The sequence below is a fragment of the Nyctereutes procyonoides genome, unplaced genomic scaffold (assembly GCF_905146905.1).
Source record: "Nyctereutes procyonoides isolate TBG_1078 unplaced genomic scaffold, NYPRO_anot_genome, whole genome shotgun sequence".
In the NCBI taxonomy this organism is placed as follows: Eukaryota; Metazoa; Chordata; class Mammalia; order Carnivora; family Canidae; genus Nyctereutes; species Nyctereutes procyonoides.
Genome location: NW_026575082.1, coordinates 23,532,897 through 23,555,788, shown reverse-complemented (window position 1 = coordinate 23,555,788; position 22,892 = coordinate 23,532,897). Strand labels below are relative to the sequence as shown.

Below are 22,892 nucleotides of genomic sequence, written 5' to 3'. Positions count from 1 at the left end.
ATACCACTCTTAGAAAATTATTACCTAGAGCTATTTAATGTAGGGAAACACCTATATACCTCTGTTGGTATTATTTTTTTATGCAGGGAACTTTATGTTTCAGGCACTTGTAGTTATGGGAGTACAACAGCATAAAGTCAAGAATGTGGTATTTAAGTGAGGACATTTTTATCAGTTTTCAAAGAAGTGTGCAATTAAGACAGTTTCTAAGATACCTTAGGCCCCCAAATACCTTAAGTTTTAGGGATGATATCATCTGAGTGGTGAAGTAGTTAACACTCAACCACTGTAATTACATTTTAAATTAGTAAATCTTTTGGAAAGTAGTTATCAGAAATGAATTCAACAAGAATATGTGTATTATTTAAAGTTTGTTGCAAGGAAATGCCACAGAATAAAAAAGCTATAGTCAATCCGTGTTTGCCTTGTATGTATCAGGAACTGTGCGTGGTGCTGGGAATTTGTAAGGTGGGAAAGTTTTGCTGTTTTCTTGAACTTCTAGATTTGTGGCAACAGAGCATGAGACAAGTACATAATCAAATAACTGTAATATGATGTATTGAGCTGTAATTGGGGTGTGTTTTAAATTTGAGGGAGGGGATCAATTACCAGAGAATACACAGTAAACACACCAGGAAAGTTCTTCTTCTGGATTGGGGGTGTAGGAAAGAGACATTTAGGCTGTGTTTCAGAGGACAACTAGGATAAAATGAGACTGGATGTTTTACTTTCCAATCCTGGGTGATTGAGTGGAATTAATGCTTCACAAGTAAAGGTCATCAGAAGAGGCTTTGGTAGAGACTGATGAGTTAGGTTTTTGTTTTTCGGTTTTTTGGTAAGCTCTGTGCCCAGTGTGGGGCTTGAACCCACAACCCCGAGATCAAGAGTGGCTTCCTCTACCTACTAGGCTAGCCAGGCACCCCAGGGGGGATAGATTTTTAATGATTCAAGTAAATAGCAAAAGAAAATAAAAGAATAAGTATGGAATACAGTATCCTCAACAAACAAAAAAACAATTCAGCATATAGTATAGCCTCCATTCCTGCTTTATCTCATTTATTCTTAGGCTGAAGACCTTTTCTTATTCCATGTGTGATCTTAAGGTTAGATAAGTTACTTTAGTTTTGAACATATTGAATGGATTCTTTATTAATATTCATTTTCTATATTTTGATTTGTTTTGAAAATAATTTACCTTACTGCTTTTACAGGTAAAATCTTCTAAGGAATTCAGTGGCCTCCTATTTTAATAATAACTTTATTAATATATACTTCACATACTTTAAAATTCACTCTTTAAAAGCATATAAATGTTTTTAACCATAGTGGCAGAGTTGTGCGACCATCACCACCATCAATTTTAGAACATTTCATTACCCCCAAAAGAAACTCCATACCTGTTAGTGGTCGCTTCTTGTTTTCCTTCCCCCTAGCCTCTGGCAAACACTGATCTGCTTTTTCTTTGTATGCCTTCGCCTGTACTGATATTTCTTATAAATGGGATTATACAATATGTGGCCTTTTCTGACTGACTTTTTTTTTTCCTTTTTAAAGATTTTATTAGAGGACACAGAGACAGAGCCTGAGGAGAAGGGAGGAGGAAGAGGGAAAGGGAGGGGGAGAAGCAGACTCCTTGCTGAGCAGGGAGCCTGATACGGGGCTGGATCCCAGGGCCCCGAGTTCATGACCTGAGCTGAAGGCAGACACTTACCCCCCGCGGAGCCACCCAGGCGCCCCATTGTGACTCGCTTTTTTCCCCTTAGCATGTTTTCAAGGTTCATCCATGTTGTAGCATATATTAGTACTTCATTCTTTTTTATGACCAAATAATATTACGTTTTGTGGATATATTCATTTGTCTAGTCCTCAGTTACTGGCGTTTGTACTGTAACTTCTGGCTGTTAGGAATGATACTGCCGTGAACAGTTATGTACCTGTTTCTGTGTGGACATGGGTTTTCAGTAACCTTGGGTAGAATTGCTAGGAGTGGAATTCCTAGGTCATATAGTAGCTCTGTGTTTAACATGTTGAGGAATTTCATTTTGCAGTCCCACTAGCAGTGGATGAGGGCTCCATTTCTCTGCTTCCTCGCGAATACCCATATTGTCTGCCCTTTTGATTTAATTGATTAATTTGATTTATCTCCTTGTGGTTTTGATTTGCATTTCCCTAATGACTAGTGATGTTTGAGCATCTTTCATACACTTATTGGCCATTCTTCGGAGAAATGGCTATTAAAATACTTTGCCCATTTAAAAATTTGTGTTCATCTTTTTATTCTTTCATTGGTCTCTTTAGAAAGATGGGTGTTTTTTAACTTATAAACAGCATTTTGTAACAGGTGATATTAAATTTTTCATGTGTATTAATGGTGGACTTTTAGGTTTAATTAGCTGTTAAGCATATTTTTAAAGTGCTTATCTTCATTAGTAATCGTTTTAAAGTTTTGCTAAGATTTAACTTTAGAGTGACTAGTTCAGTCCACAGGACTTGATTGAGCGTGCCCTTATAATAACAAGACTAACTTTAATAATTTTTTGGAATGTCAAAAACAGTAACATTTTATTTAAAAAGCTAAGCACCAAATTTAAATTCTGTGCACTGAGTCTTTGACTTAACTGGAGCAATTCCATCTTTTCCCAAGTAGTTGAATTTACTTTGTGAAATGTGTTTTAATGTCTATGTCTCTTTTTTTTAGGTTATCCTGAGTACCACATGCCTAATAATTTTCCTTGGAACGCTAGCCATTGTTTTTCACTGCCTCGAAAAGATCAAAATTTCTCCGGAAATTGGAGACATATTTGATTTAAAAGAAATAACTTTAACAAATGGACAATATGTCTATTACAAATACACCAACAAGTAATGATGCCTGTCTGAGCATTGTACATAGTTTGATGTGCCATAGACAAGGTGGAGAGAGTGAAACATTTGCAAAAAGAGCAATTGAAAGTTTGGTAAAGAAGCTGAAGGAGAAAAAAGATGAATTGGATTCTTTAATAACAGCTATAACTACAAATGGAGCTCATCCTAGCAAATGTGTTACCATACAGAGAACATTGGATGGGAGGCTTCAGGTTAGTCCTGTTCGAGAGTTTTTCTCTATCTTTTGTAGTGGCAGATTAAAAAATTCTTGCTTCCTTTAAAGTTGCTGTTGGATAATTTAATATTTGTTCCATCTCTTCAGATACTGTACATCAGGTACTATACCAATATGCATTATGGAAATGTAATAATAAAGATGTATCTTAAAAAGTTTTTTAGTGTTCTAAGAAAAAAATTCCATGTAGAAAATTTGGAAAATAAAAACGGAGAAGAAACCCCTGCCTTTTAGCACTTTGGTATTCATCTTTGCAGCTTTTTTTCTTTTTGAGGGTATTTTATGTACATTTAAAAAACTGAGTTATACTTGGTCCTTTTATAGTTTTGAAATCTGATATTGTAGGTTTGGTACTTTTATATGAAAAAGACTCTAAAAGAATGTTAAGCATTTCTTTAAAACTCAGAGTTAAAAGGCTTATATTTTATTAAGTTTTAAAATATTTCATTTTCATTGATTACATTTTTTATAGAACTACACGTATCTCCTCTGCTGAATATTTTTAAAGAAACATACAGAAATATTAAGTCATTGGATTTAAACACTTTGTTTCAAGGTTTTTAAGAATGGTTACTTCAACAACTCATATTTTTTTTGCATTTTAAAAACCCAAGCACAGGTCTTGAAAAATACCTTTGTTCATAAATGTTTCTCCTTTATGATAGAGATTATAATACTGATTTTGTAGGATTGTAAAAATTAAATGAGAACATATGTAAAATGCCTTGTTAAATGTGTGATGTATAACTGATGATCAATAAATGATCATTTAGGGCAGCCCGGATGGCTCAGCAGTTTAGCGCCGCCTTCAGCCAGGACCTGATCTTGGAGACCCGGGATCAAGTCCCATGTCAGGCTCCCTGCATGGAGCCTGCTTCTCTCTCTGCCTGTGTGTGCTGTGTGTGTCTCTGCCCCCCCCCCCTCTCTCTCTCTCTCTCTCTCTCTGTGTGTCTCATGAATAAATAAATAAAATCTTTAAAAATATATATATATGTAAGTGATCATTTATATTTCTTAGGTGGCTGGTCGGAAAGGATTTCCTCATGTGATCTATGCTCGTCTCTGGAGGTGGCCTGATCTTCATAAAAATGAACTCAAACATGTTAAATATTGTCAGTATGCATTTGACTTAAAATGTGATAGTGTCTGTGTGAATCCATATCACTATGAACGAGTTGTATCACCTGGAATTGGTAAGTAGACTTTGCTTTTATCTTCAGATGCATGAAGGGAAAAGTACTTGATACTGTTTTAATTTTTTATGCCAAATTTTAAATTTGGATAGAGCCAGGACTTCAGCTAAGGTTAAGAATCAGATATTTTTAATGAAATATAAATATTTAAATTTAAACTTTAGAATAGACTTGTATTTTGACTGCTAAAACTAAGTATACACTATAGTTCATGTTCTGCTCATCTAGAATATTGGTTTTGAAAAATAAAGTGGAAGGCATTATAGAATTGAATAGTTTATGTATCGTCAGATAGCATTTACACTACTACTCTTGAGTTGAAATGGTTTGTGAAGTGTTGAATCTCTGGGTTAAATTTATACTTTGTAATTTTAAATACAGTGGAAAATACTTTCATGGTAATGATTAATGTTTCATTTTCTTTTCCCTTTTAAAAAATTAAGATCTCTCAGGATTAACACTGCAGAGTAATGGTAGGTAATCTGTTTCTTGTAACTTTCTCTGTCTTCTTTATCCTGTTCCCTCTATTTTTTATTGACCTAAAATTAGTTTGTATGGATGCTGGTAACATTTACAAAAAAAATACTTACTGCTTTGGAAATCCAGTTTTTTGGGAGCACACATCAGTATTTAAAACTGAATTTAAATAGCCTGGTGGTTTGTTGACTACCATTTATGCACTGGAGTGACCTAAAAAATATGATAGGGGAATATCAAACATATGAAGAAAGAATATTTTTTGAATTGATAAAAACTGGTCATTTTGGAAGAAAATCTTACAGAGCCAATTTAAATAAATATAAATACCTATAATGTTTGGCAATTTGGAGTCATGTATAGCATGTCCTTTAAGAAATACTAATATTCTAATTTTTCTTTGTTTCTCCCTAATTTTTATGAATGATAGATAATTTTAAGCGTGATTTAAAACTACATATGTTAATATTTTTTCTTGTTACATTTTTGAGCAAATGAAACAAGGCTACTTTAACTTTCATAGATTATCTCATTTAATTCTCTTTTAAAAAGGAGCATGTTTTGAGGTAGGGAAATGAAATCAATGAGGGGTGGTGTTTTTTAGTATAATATTTGAGAACAGAGATCTGTTAAACTTTAGTTTTATTAGAATATGAACTAAAATTTTTGTAAGCAGTTAATTTGCAGAGAAACTCTGATAAAGAACCACCATTATCTTAGAAAGATGTACAGTTCTGGAGGAACAGTGGGTTGGTACTTGTTGCAGAATCTTAGAGGTGGGTCAGAAATATCATCTAACCTTAAACAAAATTTTGGAAGAGCTTGAAAGTCTACTTGTTTTTATAGTCCACTTTTCTTCCATGTCGCTATAATAGAGGAAGACTCCAGTCCCTTTTGGTACTCGTTACTGGTTAGTAGGTTTCTGAGAACATGGGTTGGTAATGTGGTAGTGGTCTGGGAAGGATAGCTCTAAGATTGGTTTAAGTCTTGCCTCTTTACTACAATTTACATTAATATTAGTCTTCTTTTTTCTTTGAAAGTAAATACCCTTCAGATCTTCACCATTCTCCACCCATGCTTTTGGAGAATTAAAGTATTCAGCTCAGCAGGGGTTAAGGATTGGGTGACTCTAGTGATATCTATATCAGAATCTCCTTAGTGGGAGTGGTTGTGAGGAGATCCAGTTTTGAAGACTCATTACACTCCCCCCTTATCCTAACATGTTGCTGTTATGAGTAGTTATCTTTGGTCATCTTTGGTCAGATTGTGTGTGGGGGTAATAGGCTCTTTTTAGTAGCTCTAAGGGTTGTTTTAGCCTTGCACATCCCCCTAGTGGTGGTTTGTAAAGGCCAGCTTCAGTGGCTTATTTCCTTAAAAAACAACAGGTGTTTTCCACATCCCCTTCTAGATTTGGACAGAGTAATAATATAAAGCCAGGTAAAGAAAAAGTTAAGAAAATGGGATAATTCCTTCACTTTTGAGTTGGAATCTTAGGGTAATCATTTCCAGCCAATTTCATATCTTCTGTGAAGCTTTCCATGACCACATCAGTCTGCATATTCATTTTAAGAGATGTTTAGTGAGCATGTATTGCTTGGTACTGTGTTAGGATCTAGGGACGATAGGATAAGTAAGGTGTGTTTTCTCCACTCAAGGTAGCTAATAGTTTAGTGGAGGAAAGACAGGGTAAATAAGACAGCAATAGCATCAGACGATTGCTGTGCTCTGCCTGCTGGTGGGGATAAGAACACTGACTTGGAGTGAGTCCAGTGGCTTCAGCTTTTCTGTCCCTTATACATTTCTTACCCCTCATAAAATATTTTACAGTTATATATGTATGACTGCTCTAAAAGTATGGTTAAAGCATAACAGCTGACACTTGATAAGTACAGACTTTTTGTCCAGAACTGAGCTGTACGAGTTACAAGTATTGCTTCATTGTTCTCATTATACTCCCACATGGAAGGTGGCATTATCTACGCTTGATGAGATGAAGATCACGATAGACAGGAGGAGCTGGAGTAATGTGTCCTCAATATTAGATATTTAAACAATAAAAAAATATTGGAGTGTAAATTCCATGAAAGAAATTTTTCTTTTGTTTATTCATGTGTCCCAGGTGCTAGAACAGTACTCAATAAATATTTATTCAGTGAATAAATTTGTTGAATGCTAGTCCATAAAGAGAAATAGCTAATAGTTTGGTGTCTGTTATTCTGGACTTAAAAAATATATACTATATGTTTTTTTAATTTTATTTTTTTGAATAGGCAATACATGGTCCATAAATCAAAATACTATAAAAAGGTATACAGTGAAAAGAAGTGCTCCCACCCCTGCCCCCATTCCCCCCTACCTCAGGTAATCACTTTTATTAGTTTCTGGTGTTTCCTTCCAGGGTTTCTTTATGCAAAAAAACATGTATTATTTCCCTCTTCTTCTTACATTAAAAGCATATTGTGCACTTTTTCTGGACCTTGCTTTTTTAATTACAGAATGTGATTTTTTAAACATGCATGTGATCATAGTGTACAATAGTGTTTTGTAACCAACTTTTTTTCTCTTGGCAAAAATATTGTGCAGATATCTATCCTTGATACCTATAGTTTTACCTAAGGGACATGTTTTAAGTTATTTGATTGAAGACACTTGCAGTCGGTAGAACTCTCAGACTTACACTGGGGAAGGTTTATTCAGTGTATTAGGTGAGAGTAGGTTATGAGGCGTAGCTCTTTAAAAGGAGAATTTAGTTATTACAGTTGTACTTTAAGCCTAACAGTCAACTGAAAAGCAAAAGTGATGAGCCATCCAGTTCACAAACTTATTTTCTCAAATCAGTAGCTTTCTCCTTTGTACTAACAATACCAATATCTTGGTTAAAAAGATCCTTGTTACTATAACAACCAAAAACCCTAAAAGGTCCAGGAAGTACATAGAGATGTCAGGATCTATAGGAAGAAAATTAGAGAATTTTGTTGAAGGGTGTAATTTTTTTTAAAAAAGATCGAATAAATAACAGTAATATCTGCTTTTTGTCCCAAATTATTTTTTCTTTGTATTTTTATAATCTGGCTAACATTGGTGATGAATCGTTGGGTCCAGTTTTATTACTGATACAGTGATGTGTTAAGCAGCATCCTTTTCATTATTTTTTGTTTCTCTAGAATTTTTTAAAGAAAAACTTTTTGGAGTGGAATTCATTGGTCTTAAAAGTATCCAAATCTTCATTACGTTTCTTTTTGTTTTTAAAGATTTATTTATTTGAGAGAAAATGCAAACGTGTGTACATGCATGGGTGGGGTAGGGGCAGAGGGTGAGAAGACTTAAGCAGTACTCCATGTTTAATGTGGGGCTGGCCACAGGGCTTGATCTCACCACCCCAAGATCATGACCACCTGAGCCGAAACCAAAAGTTGGGTGCTCAACCGACTGCACCCAGGTGCCCCTTCATGTCTTTCGATGCATGCAAAACCTCTTTAAGAGATTGTATGTAGAAATTTGAACAATAGGTTATTCTTATTGCTTTGGAATAGTCTCCATTTTTTAAAAAAAGGCCATGTTGGGGGACCTAGTTGGTTTAGTAGCGTCATGTGGCTATTCATCTCAGAATTGCAAGTTCAAGCTCCACTTTGGGCATGAAGCCTACTTAAAAACAAAACAAAACAAAAGACCATGTAATGAAGTGGTATTTAGTAATCAGTTTTCTCAAAAATTGATGTAGGGAAAGGTAAAGGGCCCCTATATATTGATTCTTAATGGAAAAAAATGTCTTTTTGTGGACTATTTATTGTGTGTTCTAAGAAAAGAACCTAGTATTAGAATTCAATGAATTGTAAGATTCTGGGGTAGTATTAGTTGAAAAGCAGTAAAGGATTGTTGGCTAAAGATAAAAAGCATACCGCAAAGCAATAGCCTAAAACAAATAGGTTCTGGGCAGAGAACAGTTGACATTATCAATGCGGTTTAAGTTTTCTTTTTTTCCTTAAAACAAAGGCAACCATTCCCTAGTTTGTTAAAGGAAAAATGTTCTGTAGTATTGGCTTGAGTTTAGGATTGCTTATTAAGGTGAAAGATGTTGATTATTGAATTTTTTCACAACAAATATTTATCAAACATCATTATGTGATTTGGATTTTCAGAGGGAAATTTCAGTTTGACTTACCATTTAGGATTTTTGCTTCTGGTTCTGACCTAGTAGGGGACATTTCAGTACATTTCACTTTCAAAGCATGTCATTTAATGATAAGTATAAATCCTGGAATTGAATAGCTATCAGATCCCATTTATATTTCTACACTGTGAAATTAGCAAAAACATATAGCCAAGTACTTGATCTCACTTTGGTCTTCTCATGGATAAACACTTCTCCCAGCCTTATGCTTTCCATCTAACTCATGTATTTAAGGTGATTATTCTTCTAGGTTAATCAGAAAACTAAGGAATACCTCTTGAGGACCACTGCTGGATGGGTTTGGAATATGGTCGAGTTTCAAATTTCAGGGGTCAGTTAGATTGATCGATAGAATATATCAGAGGTCCCTACTTCTAAATAGTTTTTGCTGATAAAGTAGTAGTGTTTTCAAATATGAAAAAATTCTGAGTTAAAAGTTACTTACACTATAGTTGATTTTAGATGTTGTCATATTACTTATTACAACATTTTTTTTTCCTGGTAACCAAAGCTTAGAAGATTTTAAAATGTGTTTAATTTTTTATATAGCTCCACCAAGTATGTTGGTGAAGGATGAATATGTTCATGACTTTGAGGGACAGCCATCATTATCCACTGAAGGGCATTCAATTCAAACCATCCAGCATCCACCAAGTAATCGTGCCTCATCGGAGACATACAGTACCCCAGCTCTGTTGGCTCCATCTGAGTCTAATGCTACCAGCACCACCAACTTTCCCAACATTCCTGTGGCTTCCACAAGTGAGTAGTAGAATCAAATGTAGTTAACAAGTTGATCTTCCCCATTTAATATTTATATGTACTTGGAGGATAACTCCAAGTAAGTCCAAATGAAAAGTACTGTGGTATCTTTTATAGCAAAAAAGTATTAAGTAGATTTTTCTGTTAGTCCTGGAAAAAACGGGTCACTTGGGATTTAAGTAATGACTTTGATTATAATACTGATTTAAATTGATGGTCTTTGGCAAATTGAATTTAAATAAAGAAATAAAAATAAATTAATGGTCTAATTTGTAATTTCCCTATTATTACATGCAGAAGTAAGAATCATCTTGCACTTTCAGATATGTTTTAGAGAAATATTTAAGTAGTTAACAAGTAGTTTTGGACCAAGATGTTTATAAAATCTCTAGATGGAATAGTATGCTTTCCTTTAATCAGGGTTTTTATTGTGCTTTATCTGGCAGTATATTACTTTATAATAGTCATTTCAGTCTCTCATTGTACAAACTTTAAAAAAGGGATACTGGCAAAGTTGTTTATGATACACATCCCTGAAGATAGATGTTAAGTATTTTAGTCAATTTTGAAATATAGCTAAATTCTGGGGGGTTGGGGGGGGTTGGGGTGTATGTGTGTGTGTTTTTTTTTTTTAACCAGGAGGTCTTTTTCAAAAAGATTCTTCCCATGATAGAAATGCCATTTTCTTTGCCACATTATAGAGCCAGAGGGTTATTAGATTTATCTTTTCTTGGAGCCTGATCAAGGCAATAATGACTCTGTTCTGTTGATACTGCTGTTTATTTTCAAAGTTACCAAAGGCTGCATAGTTTGCTGTTTGGCAAATGAAGTTGCTTTTTTGTTTGTTTTTTTAACTAATTACAGAGCAGGGTCTTGGCATATGTATGGTGCTATTTGTACCTGGTTGCTACGGAGATTGTATCTAAGCCCACATCAGCAGTGGATTGTTGCTAGATCTGGACTAATACTTTGTTAGTGGCTACCAAAGGGAGCATTATTCTATTTAATATCAGATCATATTCAAAAGAGAAATTTGATCTTTAGAATAAATAGAGGATTGATTTCTCTAATTGAATTTATAAGTACAGTATACCAAATATCTCCCCTTTAATTCATTTCTTCTCTTCAGTGTATTTTGGATTTGCTACATGAGATGACAGTCTCACCATAGACAACATACTCTATGTGGAGTATACTGGTTAAGCACATGCTTTAGAACCTGGACCCTCTTAATCACTTAGTGCTTCTGTTATCTGTCTACTGTTTATTAACCAGTTTGAGAATATAGTTGACAGAGTGGTCAATGATGGAGAATAAAACCACCTAAGCATAGATAAGTGAGAGTGTAGCCACTTACTTCTGTTGATATTATCTGGAAATTTGACTTTACAGCCTTTGTTGGTGCTTGCTAAAATGACTTTAACTGTTCTATTCCCTGGAGCCAAGTCCATTGAAAACCAGAAAAATGGTATGAGTGAAATGCTAATAATTTTTCTTGGTATTTTTTGGATATTTTTTATAATTGAATAGATGATTATTTTTAGAATTTGTTGCAAAATGTTTTTGTAGATCTCAGAAAGTGTATTGATAGAATTAAAGAAGAAATTGGACTAAGGATTGGAAGACTATTTCAAATAAGCTGGTATAGTTGTATTGTTTCATTTCATCTTATGTACTTGTAATTGTGTAATGGAAATATTCAGTACAGATAACCACAGTGGGCTACTTTATAGTCTATGTTCACTTGGCTCTTGAATAACTTCAGGTTTTCTTTCTAAATATCTGTAAATTAAAATAATCTCATTTCACCTATGTAGTGACACTTTTTGTAAGCTAAAAGTCTGTGACATGCATAGTTGTTAAAATGTAATTAACATTTAAAGAAACTTGGAAAAAATTTTGGGGGGATAAATAGGGAGTGAGGTTGCTAAAAACATCTTTAAAATTAAATAATTTGGAGATTATTGCAACAATCTTTTTAACTTTTATAATCTTTGCCTTAAGGAAATGTGATTTGTAGGAAGGAAAAAAATGTTTCTTTTCCTTGATACTTTGAACTATGGTGTCATTTCCTTTCTTCTATCTATACTCCCATTTAGATGAGAAAAGATTGAAGTGATGCCAGTTGTAACAATTAGGAAATTTCAGTGCTTTCCAAATGCGATGAATAATTGACTCAATTCATGCTTGCTTGAAAAAAATCAAGCTTTTTCCACTTAAAAAAAAAAAAAAGGCCTTAAAAATGTAGGTTGTTGGGGTACCTGGCTGACTTGGTCGGTGGAGCGTGCGATTCTTGATCTCAGGGTTATGGGTTTGAGCCCCGTGTTGGGGGCAGAAATTACTTTAAAAAAATATTAAAAATCTAAAAAAAAATGTAGGTCAGCAAGCAATATCTTAGAATGGTTTTGAGTAGAATAGAAACCAGACAAATCTTACTTCTGGTATATTACACATAGAAAGGGTAACTAATTTCTTGTCAGTCCAGGAAGATGTTAGTTAGTGTTCTTGGAAGGAAGTGATTTTTGGTTTTTAAAAGTACATGAAAAATTTCAGAATAGACTTACAGTTTGTTGTTGTGGTTTTTGTTTTTTGTTTTTCTTTCTTTCTTTCTTAATTTTTTTTTTTTTACTAGCAGTGCTTTACTGATTGAATAGTAGAGCTTGACCTTTTCTAAACTTCGCCTTACCCATCACATTCCATTTAAAATACTTGCGTGCTCTGCTTTTCTTTTATCAAACGGTAGCATTTTGCGATTACCAGTACCAGTGCTGATAATAATAATGAATTTCCAGTTTTCAACATTTTATTGGGGCTCGACTTTGGGAGTCCTCATCAAAAAGGTCCAGAGCTAGATGACATGACCAGGGATGAGCTGATGTGCTTCTGAATTTATTATGATAGGCTAGACATATAGTGAGATTTTGCTGGCATTTGAAGAATATCTATGAAGAAAAAGTCCTCTAAAGATTAGCCAGTTGTTTCTTAAGATAGAATAATCTCAGACATTTTCAAGTTAAGGTTTGCCTTTGTAGATGACTTTAGAGTTTGTTATTTGATAAATCATGGACAAGTTCCATTTTTTGCCCATCAATACAGCTGTGATTTTCAGATAAAATTGGTCCTTCATCTACTGTATAACAATGTAGGATTGCATCGATAAATGTACCATATTAATGTCTTCTCGTTCCTCTAGGTCAGCCCGCCAGTATACTGGCAGGCAGCCATAGTGAAGGATTGTTGCAGATAGCTTCAGGGCCTCAGCCAGGACAGCAGCAGAATGGATTTACTGCTCAGCCAGCTACTTACCACCATAGTATGTACATGCTTTTTAAAATCTTTTAACTAGTTGAGAAAAAATAGGCAGACTTTCTAAAAGCAAATTAATCCATGTGGGCCTTAATTTTTAGACAGCACTACCACCTGGACTGGAAGTAGGAGCGCACCATACACACCTAATTTGCCTCACCACCAAAACGGCCATCTTCAGCACCACCCGCCTATGCCGCCCCATCCCGGACATTACTGTAAGCTCTTGTTTTTGTTGTAAGGGCCTTTTCTTTTTGAGAACTGGTTTTCTTTCTATTTTTTTTTTATGTTTTTACATCTTTTATTCATCTTACAGTTTAGTTTCATTAAATGATTACTGCTTTTCAGCATTTCTAGTAAACAGTATTATTTACTTTTTTATAGTTTTGTTACCATACATTTGTTTTAGAGAAGTGATGTTTACTAAATACATTTCTTTCTCTGTTGCTGATGTTTCATTAACACCACATTGATTTCCATTCATTTGTTTGTTCGCTTTGTATATGTTACTAGATCTCATGTATATCTGTATATCCATTGAAATCCCTTGAGTGTCCAGATCTCAAGGGTTCCCACGTCATACTGTTAGCATACTGTAGACACTTAGTTGTGGAATCTATCATTACTTTGTGTAGGATTGATTGGGAAGGTTACTCTACTGATGATCGTAGCTTGTAGTTTCAGGCAGAAGAGGGACTTTGTTCATTTGGCTTAGTGAAATGAAGAGCATAAATTTTCCTATGTTTTAAATTCCTTTTTCTCCATTATAAGATTAATAGTACCAAAGAAAACTTGGAAAATACAGAAGAGTGTAAATAAAAAAATAAAAAATTCCCAGAGTCGTCCTACCTACAGATACCCACTTCTAATATTTTGTCATATTTTTTCTTCCAGTCATATAAATGGGTGTACAGAAATTTGGGAGGGAAAGGATCATATCATGTATATATTGTTGTATCCTTCTTGTTTTCAATTATGTTACTATTTTTCCATGTCTTAGAGAGTGTAATTTTTTATGGCTGGCTGGCCCAGCATAGTGGTTAAAGTGCTGAGTTCGGACCCTTAACTAGCTGTGTGACCATTGGCAAGTTTTTAACCCTCACTAACTAAGCCTTAAGGGTAGCAGTAGTATCCAGCTCAAGGAATGTTGTAGGAAGTAAATGTAATAACTCATGTGAAGTGTTTAGCACCATGTTTTAACACTTAATAATCTCTTAATTATCTTAGCTACTGCTCCATTATGTAAACAACCTTAATGTAATAAACCTTAAACATTTGTTTTTAGAATGGGTCTGACAATTTGAATTATTATTATATATATTGCATTGTAAATTATACTCTATCACATTACATGAATAATTCATTTATAATTTACATTAAATTTTGCATGTACAATTATTGTAAATTGCTAACTGCACTTGACACATAGTATTAAATGTTAGCTCTTAAATATCCACCAAAGTAACTCAAGAGTATTTGCTTATTATAAAGTAGTCTAAACGAAGCTTTTAAAGTTTTAGACATTGCATAAGCTTGATCTAAATAACTCCTGAAGTATGATAGTTATATTTAAGTAAAGTTTATTAAAAGTTTTAGCATTAGAAAACTTTTAATAAATAAAAATGGGATTTTTATTGTCTTTTCTTTAGGGCCAGTTCACAATGAGCTTGCATTCCAGCCTCCCATTTCCAATCATCCTGGTAAGTGTATTTCAAAATCGATTCCCTGTATTCATATTTTCTTTATATTAATTAAAACACACGCAAATACACATTTTAGTGTAATTACAGAGTAGCCTAACTTTTAGATAAGTACAATGCTCCTTATCATGTTAGCTAATCAACAGTTCATTGGTAGCCAAAATAGTCACACATAAGGTATCTATATTTGACTCTTTTAAGTGTGTAAAAGAAAAAACAAGATTTTTTTCAGCTAAGACGTGAAGTACCAAAATGCTGGTTTTAGCATTGAATATATAAATATGCAGCAGAAGAAAACTAGGTTTCAAATAGAACAGCTGTAAAACTGTAGCTTAAAAAGACAGGGAAGAATCTGCAGTAGATGCTGGAAATAATAATTCACTGTATCTATTTTAGAAGATAGATTGAGGAATTTCTGGTTAATTGAAATTTTTAGAGACTTTTTGATTAAATTATCTTCGAAGGAGTAAATAAATAGATTTCCTCAATTCAGAGTTTGAACATATCTTTTTAAACTATAGAAATAATGAAACAGAAAGTTTAAGTAAAATACTGAAGGCTTCTAAAAATAAATAGGATTTTGATTTGTTTTCCTTCTATCCCCTCATATCTATTTTTCTTAGTTTAAAATGGCAAATATTTAATTTCCACTCATCACTTAGTTTTTCCCCCAATTAAAGATAAAAATAAGAATTTGTGTTATTATGAAGAATTTCAGACATACACCAAATATCAGACCCTGCCCCCATTATACTCATGGCTCAGTTTCAGCTACTATCACCTGAGGGCCAGTCTTATCTCATCCATACCCTCACCTATTATTTTGAAGGAAGTCCGCCCTGTAAAATTGCTTCGTATATAAATATATTAGCATACATAATTGCTAGTTAAATGACCTCTCTAGTTGACTTTCTATATGTTATTTTCATATTTACCATGGCTTTAAACATTTTTTGTTGGCTAGGGATCCTCGCCTTTTTATAAACATTTTTATTGAGAAATATAGTATACAGAAAAGTATATAAAACAGCTATATATACAGTCTCATGAATAATATTGAAGCCAACACCTGGGTAACCACCACCCAGATTGAGAACTAGAACAGTGCAACACCCCTAGAAAACTTCCTGTCCTGTGCATTTTGTTTCAGAAACTTCTCTGCCCCAGAGATAAGCACTATTCTGCTTTTTGTGGATACTCCTTTTTTGCTCTTTGAAAGTGATGAATGCATCCCTAGACAGTCTAGTAGATTGGTTTTACTTGTTTTTGAAATTATATAAATGAAATCACTATCATAATCTTAATTTGTTGTGAATAAACATATTGTGATAAGAGGGGGAAATCTAGTGTCTTAAGAATGAGAATTTTTGCTGGCTTCAGGGCAGCATCATTGAGAGTCAGTAGTGGTCCCTGGTCATTTGGGGGTGCCTCAGTGTCCATATGCTGGAAGGTGATCTGCAGGAGGGAGGATAACCAGAGCTCAGAAGAAAGACCTACCCTGAATGGGATGGTGAGGTGGGGTTGGAAATGGTGGCATCTAGCTGGTTGTTTGGACTCAATTTGTATTCAGTGAATGCTTTTGGCTTCTTGATAGATTTACTTCATTGTTCTCATGGTAGAACTGATGTTGAGGTCTAACAGCTTCTGGTGGTTAGGGAATAGCATTAGCTAGTTATGGGAGACACATCCGGAACACCTCACACTGGCATTAAAGCTTTTGTCTACGAATAGAATAGGAAGTGACTTAATAGTAAGAATGATTCTGAAAGGTCTCTGAGAGGTTGTGAGAAGGGATTAGCTCTGTGCATAAACCTTTAGTGGAGTCAGCTAGTTAGAACCCAGTCTCTGTGAACTCTGGTTATGAATACTTATAGGTCTCAAAGGAGTTTTACCTCACAACTGTTTTCTTCATTTCTCCTCTTGTTAAGAGAAGATTTTAACTGGTCTTCCTGTTGGGAGAACTTCTAGTCATACTTTAATCTCTGCTCTTACTCCATATTTCTTTTCAAATTTGAATCTCATTATTTCTCTGCTGACAAACTGGCATTGCTTTCCCTACTCATTGCTTGGTCAAAAGGTCTAAATTCCTTAGCTGGGCAGAAAAAGTCTGATCCTGGTCCCTGCATACTTTCCTAGCTTTGTCTCTTTATGCTCTAACCACCCTGAACCACTTACTCAAGCTTGCTCAGCTGTATCATTCCTCTGTGCTTTCTCTACACATGCAAAAAAATCTCTGATAGGTTTCGTACTCCACATTAGTTACTTGATTTTTGAAACTGAGTACTCTCCAAACTTAGCTGATTTGATCTTACTTACTAGTTTCTGTGGGTCAGGGATCTGAGAATGACTTGGTTGATTTCCTCTGGATGTAGAGTTGCATGAGGTTGCAGTCAGGGTGTTGGCTTGGGCTACTATCATCCGAGGGATTTTCTAGGGCTGGAGGATTCACTTTCAGGGTGGTTTACCCACATAGCTGGTAAATTGATGTTATTGTTGTCGGGAAGTTCCAGTTTCTCTCTGTGTGGACCTTCTTTGTAGAGCTTTTTGAGTGTCTTCACATGATAGCTAGCTTCACCTAGAGTAAGTAATCAAGAGAAGACAAGAGAGCCTTGGGATCTTTTAAGACTTAGCCTCAAAAGTCATGTCATAATTTCTGTAAGACCTTTTTTTGTGGGTAGGGGACAACACAAAGATGTGAATATCAGGAGGTGAGAATTATTGAGGACCATCTTGATGCCCATCCATGTACTCCTAAGGTCCTAAATGTGGGAAACTTTTTAAGATCTAGCAGGAGTACACACTGTTGGGAAACCTTTCCTAATCCTTATGTCCCCTGCTATCTAGCACTTTTAATTCTACTAAATTATAGTTGTTGGTTTACAACTCTGCAATTCTATTTCACGAACAGATAGAAAAGAAAACAAAGTTAGTATTTGTTTTAAGTGTCTGGTTTATGTAGCCCCTTAAGGTCTGATTAAGAAATCCTAACGTATCCTATCAAAGACTTAGGGCCCTTTAGGTAGGAAATAAGCCTGTACCTTTCAATATGTAAAATCTTTGAAATAATTAAATATCATCAATATATAATGAATCTATTTTTGAGAAATGATTTTTGAAGACAGTTAACATAGATGTTTTCAGAAATAGAGGTAATAGAAATTGTAGAAAATGAAAATAATTATTATTGGACATTACCTTAAGGTAAGGTTAAGGATTTCAGATAGGCCATATACTGGTGATTTTTGTGCTTTGACTTTGGTAACTAAGTTGAAAAAATTTTTGGAAAAGGTTAGTCATTTTCTTTTTATGGACTCTGTTTTTGCTTTTTCTTAAAGCTGAGATCTATTCATTGCGTTAAATATTAATTACAAATTAAAGTGAAGAGTTTCCTCAGTGTCTTTGAAATTGTTTTGGTAATTCACAGATGAGTTCAAAATCCACAGATTTCCAAATTCAGCTTATAGTCTAGTACTTAGGAACTATCTACTATTCAAGAGAGTGCCTTGCCTTTATGTGTTGATAAAAGATTCTTATAGGGCATCTCATTCAGATCTGAATAATAATTTATAATGAGTCTTGTAGGCACTCTAACCAAGTTTTTAACTTCTTGAATGACTTTATTTCAGAAATTGAAGACAGTGCCTTGGAGACTGTATTTTTCAATGTAATTGTGCTTTATTAATACACTGCCCCATTATAAAAATTATTTAGCTAAGTTCTTATATTAAAAAAAAATCATGTTGTTAACTCAGTTTTCTAAGAACCTTTTCTCTGGCCGGTAATGAGCAGTCCATGGGCTTCGTAAGACCACCTCAGCTTCACTAATATATCAACAAGAAACTCAAAATATCAACATTAGCAAACACATAACAACCCCCACTCCCTTTTGTATGAATTGGGACACTAGGAAAGCTCTCTCTTAACTGAGTAATCTCATCCTGCTGTTAATACTGGTTTGAGAAGCCACAGACTTGTCACTTAATATGGCATTTGGTCCTTGGAGCATAAGAGCAAAGAGAGATCTAGGAAGTCCTAATAAGCGTTTCCTATTACCTTCTCCTGTTTAAAATAAAAAAGTTTCTTCCTGGCTGTTTAGCAAATTGAGTGGAGTAGAGAAGTTTTATCACATGGTATATTGTATCCCAACACTGCCGAGTTTTCTGGAACCCACTTAGATTACCTTTCTTTTCTCTGTCTTCACACATAGTAACCATAGTAACCCCCTTCCTTGCTCATGCTTTCTTAGGCCTTAATAATCGCTTAACAGGTGGTGGTTTTCATCCCTGGTTTGTGGTCTGCAATTCTGATGCCAGTTTCTGTACACTTCAAGTTTCTTAAAACTCTTCTTCCCATTACCAAAGGTGAACTCATACTAAACCTTTTCAGAGATGCAGCTTTATGTAACTGTCATTGTTGTATGGTGTCTGAGATAATAGGCAAACAAACAAAAACCCCTTTGGCGATTGGAAAATAATAAAATAAGATTTAAGTGCAGGGGATCCCTGGGTGGCGCAGCAGTTTGGCGTCTGCCTTTGGCACAGGGCACGATCCTGGAGATCTGGGGATCGAATCCCACGTGGGGCTCCCAGTGCATGGAGCCTGCTTCTCCCTCTGCTTCTCTCTATGCCTCTGTCTCTCTCTGTGTGTGACTATCATAAATAAATAAAAATTAAAAAAAAAAAGATTTAAGTGCCGCTGCAGATGTTATAATTTATGGCAATGAAAGTATATTTTTGTCTTATTTAAACACAATAGAGATTATACAATTCTCTTTTTTCTGTCCTGCTTTGACTCTTAATGGAAAAAGATTGCTCACCATGCACTTTACTTCTGGGTAGTGGTTTTTTTTTTTTTTTTTTTTTTTTTAAGATTTTATTTATTTAATTCATGAGACACACAGAGAGAGGCAGAGGGACAAGCAGGCTCCCTGAGGGCAGCCTGATGCAGGACTTGATCTCAGGACCCTGGGATCACAATGGAGCCAAAGGGAGACGCTCAACAACTGAGCCACCCAGGTGTCCCAATAGTGTTCTTCAGTATGAACTAGGAATTGTATGTTCTGGGACTTTTTTTTTTTTTTTTTTTTTTTTTTTACCCAGCATCATAAACATTCATAACTTCAGGGCATTGTTTGTAACAAAATTTACTGTTTGGATTGTTTAAAGACCTTTTTTAAGTGTTATTACTGTTTTTTGCTTCTAGAACTTTGGGTAATTGTTATCTTGTCTTAGACAATCTCTTTAGCTTTAGCTTCAACTAATATAAATATATCTGCCAGTTATGTTTGCTGAAGCTTTTTGTTCATAGCATAATGGGATGTCTTTTTTTTTTTTTTAAGACTTTATTCATGAGAGAGGCAGAGACATAGGCAGAGGGAGAAGCAGGCTGCTCGAGGGGAACCTGATGTGGGACTCAATCCCAGGACTCTGGGATCACGCCCTGAGCCAAAGGCAGACACTCAACCACTGAGCCACCCAGGCATCCCAATGGGAAATCTTTAATGTAGAATAGCTTCACCAATATTTCAAAACTGATTTTTTTTAAAGGTTTTATTTATTTATTCATGAGAGAGAGAGAGAGAGAGAGGCAGAGACACAGGCAGAGGGAGAAGCAGGCTCCATGCAGGGAGCTGAACGTGGGACTCGATCCCGGGACTCCGGGATCACGCCCTGGGCCAAAGGCAGGCGCCAAACCACTGAGCCACCCAGGGATCCCTCAAAACTGATTTTTTAAGAAGAGACTTGAGTATATCACTACTAATTTTCATGTTTTAATGATAACCAAAAATATATTTTTTAATGTATTTATAATTAGTTGATTTGATCTGTGTGGCAAAACATTTGAATTGTTAAGTTTTTGAATCACTGTCTTCATGTGATCTGTTTTATTTCTTCATTGAAAAGTACTTTATCCCTTGACAACATTTCAAAAAGCAATTAAATACTTAGATTTTAAAAGATTTTTAAAATTTGAGAGAGAGAGAGAGAACATGAGAGGAGGGACAGAGGGAGAGGGTCAAGCAGACTCCCTGCTGAGCAGGGAGCCAGAAGCTGGAGCCCTGTCTCAGGACCCTGAGATCATGACTTGAGCCGAACAAAGTCAGACAATTAGCTGACGGAACTATCCAGGCGCCCAAGATTTTGTAAGATTTTTAAAATACATTTTAAGTATCAATCATACTTCATTTTAAGATATTTTGGGAGTTTGAAAAGATCTATTTGTCATCCTAAGTATCTTTATAGATTGTTGAAAGTTTTATTGCTACAAATTCTGGTTTAGTCAGAGTTCATAAAGGACACATTGAAAAAAATAATTGGTTTATTAGCAGAAAACTTTATTCTCTAAAAAGTGGCACTGGCCTTTTCCTCTTTTAAATATGTCAAATCCATTTTTACTCAAGGACCTTTGCATTCTTCTCTTTTTGAAATGTTCTGCTCACGGTCTTTTCATAGATTCATGGTGTTTCAAATTTCACCTTTTCAGATAAGATGTACCCCTGCCATCTAGTCTGAAGGATTCTTTCCTGTCATCTATCCTACACCCCATTTTATTTTCTTAACAGTGTTTATCATTACTGGAGCCATCTTATTTATTTCCTTATTTGTCTGCCTCTGCATCTCCGTGAGAATGGGACAACAGCTGTCTTGTTTACTGCTGCGTATATCATGCCTAGAATAATTCCTAGATACTCTTTAAATATCTGTTAAATCAGTTAAAAAAGGAAAACCAAATAATTTCCATGCGTGTTGTCTCTGTAATAATTGTATTCAAACAAAAATTAGAAATATTTGATCAACTGTATTTGCAAACCGCACCAAATAGTGCCTTTTTCCCCAGTCATTTAAAATTATTGTAAGTTACTTATTGTTGTTTAAATGAATACACTGAATACATCTGCAAAGTTAAAATTATACTAGTTAACATGAATTGACTGCACTAAAAATGCAGATGGGACAAATGACCTTTCACTCAAGAGACAGTTGAGAATTCCTGCTCACAGCAACTGTGTAGTGGGGTGTAATTAACCTTGACTCTAGTCTGGGATGGCTGACTTGCTTATGCCCTTTCTGTCAATTAGGGATCTATAAAAGTATGTCATAAATTGATATTACTCAAGGACGCTTCCCTGGAATATGTCTTTTTTTTTTATTTTTTTTTTAATCTATTTACGATAGTCATACAGAGAGAGAGAGAGAGGCAGAGATACAGGCAGAGGGAGAAGCAGGCTCCATGTACCGGGAGCCTGACGTGGGATTCGATCCTGGGTCTCCAGGATCACTCCCTGGGCCAAAGGCAGGCGCCAAACCTCTGCGCCACCCAGGGATCCCTTCCCTGGAATATGTCTTAAAGTCAGTGTGTGTGTGTTTAAATCATACTTCATTTTAGGATATTTTGTAGTTCAGACTACAAAGAAAATGTACAGTTGGAATGCCCGGGGGGCTCAGCAGTTGAGCATCTGCCTTCAGCCCAGGGCCTGATCCTGGAGACTCGGGATCAAGTCCTGCATCAGGCTCCCTGCAGGAAGCCTGCTTCTCCCTCTGCCTGTGTCTCTGCCTCTCTCTGCCCACCCCCCCCGCCCCCATCCCTCATGAATAAATAAATAAAATCTTAAAAAGAAAATATGTACAGTCAAATGAAACATTGTGATAAAATAATGTACTTTGGAATCTGATCACTTCTTTAAATTCCTAGTTGACTTAGTCCTTTGATGTAAGAACTGATTCTAGATTTTAAAAACGATTAGATTTTCAAGAATGCTAAGGTACTGAGCTGAAAAATGGAAGACATGGTACCTACTTTTTACTGCATTGTCATTTTAATAAAATTATTTTGGGTGCTTTTTAGACGCTTTTCCCCTTCACCCTTTCTTTTAGGAAAGGCTTTGTCTTATGGAATGAACGTGAATGCCTTTTATTTTTCTTACCCGGGTAGATGTTCTCTCCTGTTTACCTACTGTAGCTCCTGAGTATTGGTGTTCCATCGCTTACTTTGAAATGGATGTTCAAGTAGGAGAGACATTTAAGGTTCCTTCAAGCTGCCCTATTGTTACTGTTGATGGATATGTGGACCCTTCTGGAGGAGATCGCTTTTGCTTGGGTCAACTCTCCAATGTTCATAGGACAGAAGCCATTGAGCGAGCAAGGTATTGTCGGTTGTATAGTTGTTATTTAAAACTTGAACAT

General features: G+C 35.2%; 1 protein-coding gene across 3 annotated transcripts in view; it reads left to right on the top strand.

The window, feature by feature from the left end:
• LOC129514601 (mothers against decapentaplegic homolog 4) overlaps positions 1-22,892 on the top strand; it is an 88,988-nt gene that overhangs the window by 53,018 nt on the left and 13,078 nt on the right. For all 3 annotated transcript variants that reach the window (XM_055333332.1, XM_055333331.1, XR_008665460.1), the window contains 8 exons: positions 2,699-3,077; positions 4,119-4,293; positions 4,737-4,766; positions 9,491-9,703; positions 12,897-13,016; positions 13,111-13,227; positions 14,659-14,709; positions 22,669-22,852. In XM_055333332.1, the coding sequence (XP_055189307.1) occupies positions 2,829-3,077; positions 4,119-4,293; positions 4,737-4,766; positions 9,491-9,703; positions 12,897-13,016; positions 13,111-13,227; positions 14,659-14,709; positions 22,669-22,852 (1,139 nt within the window). In that variant the 5' untranslated portion in view covers positions 2,699-2,828. Of the gene's footprint in view, positions 1-2,698; positions 3,078-4,118; positions 4,294-4,736; positions 4,767-9,490; positions 9,704-12,896; positions 13,017-13,110; positions 13,228-14,658; positions 14,710-22,668; positions 22,853-22,892 lie in introns of those variants that run through there.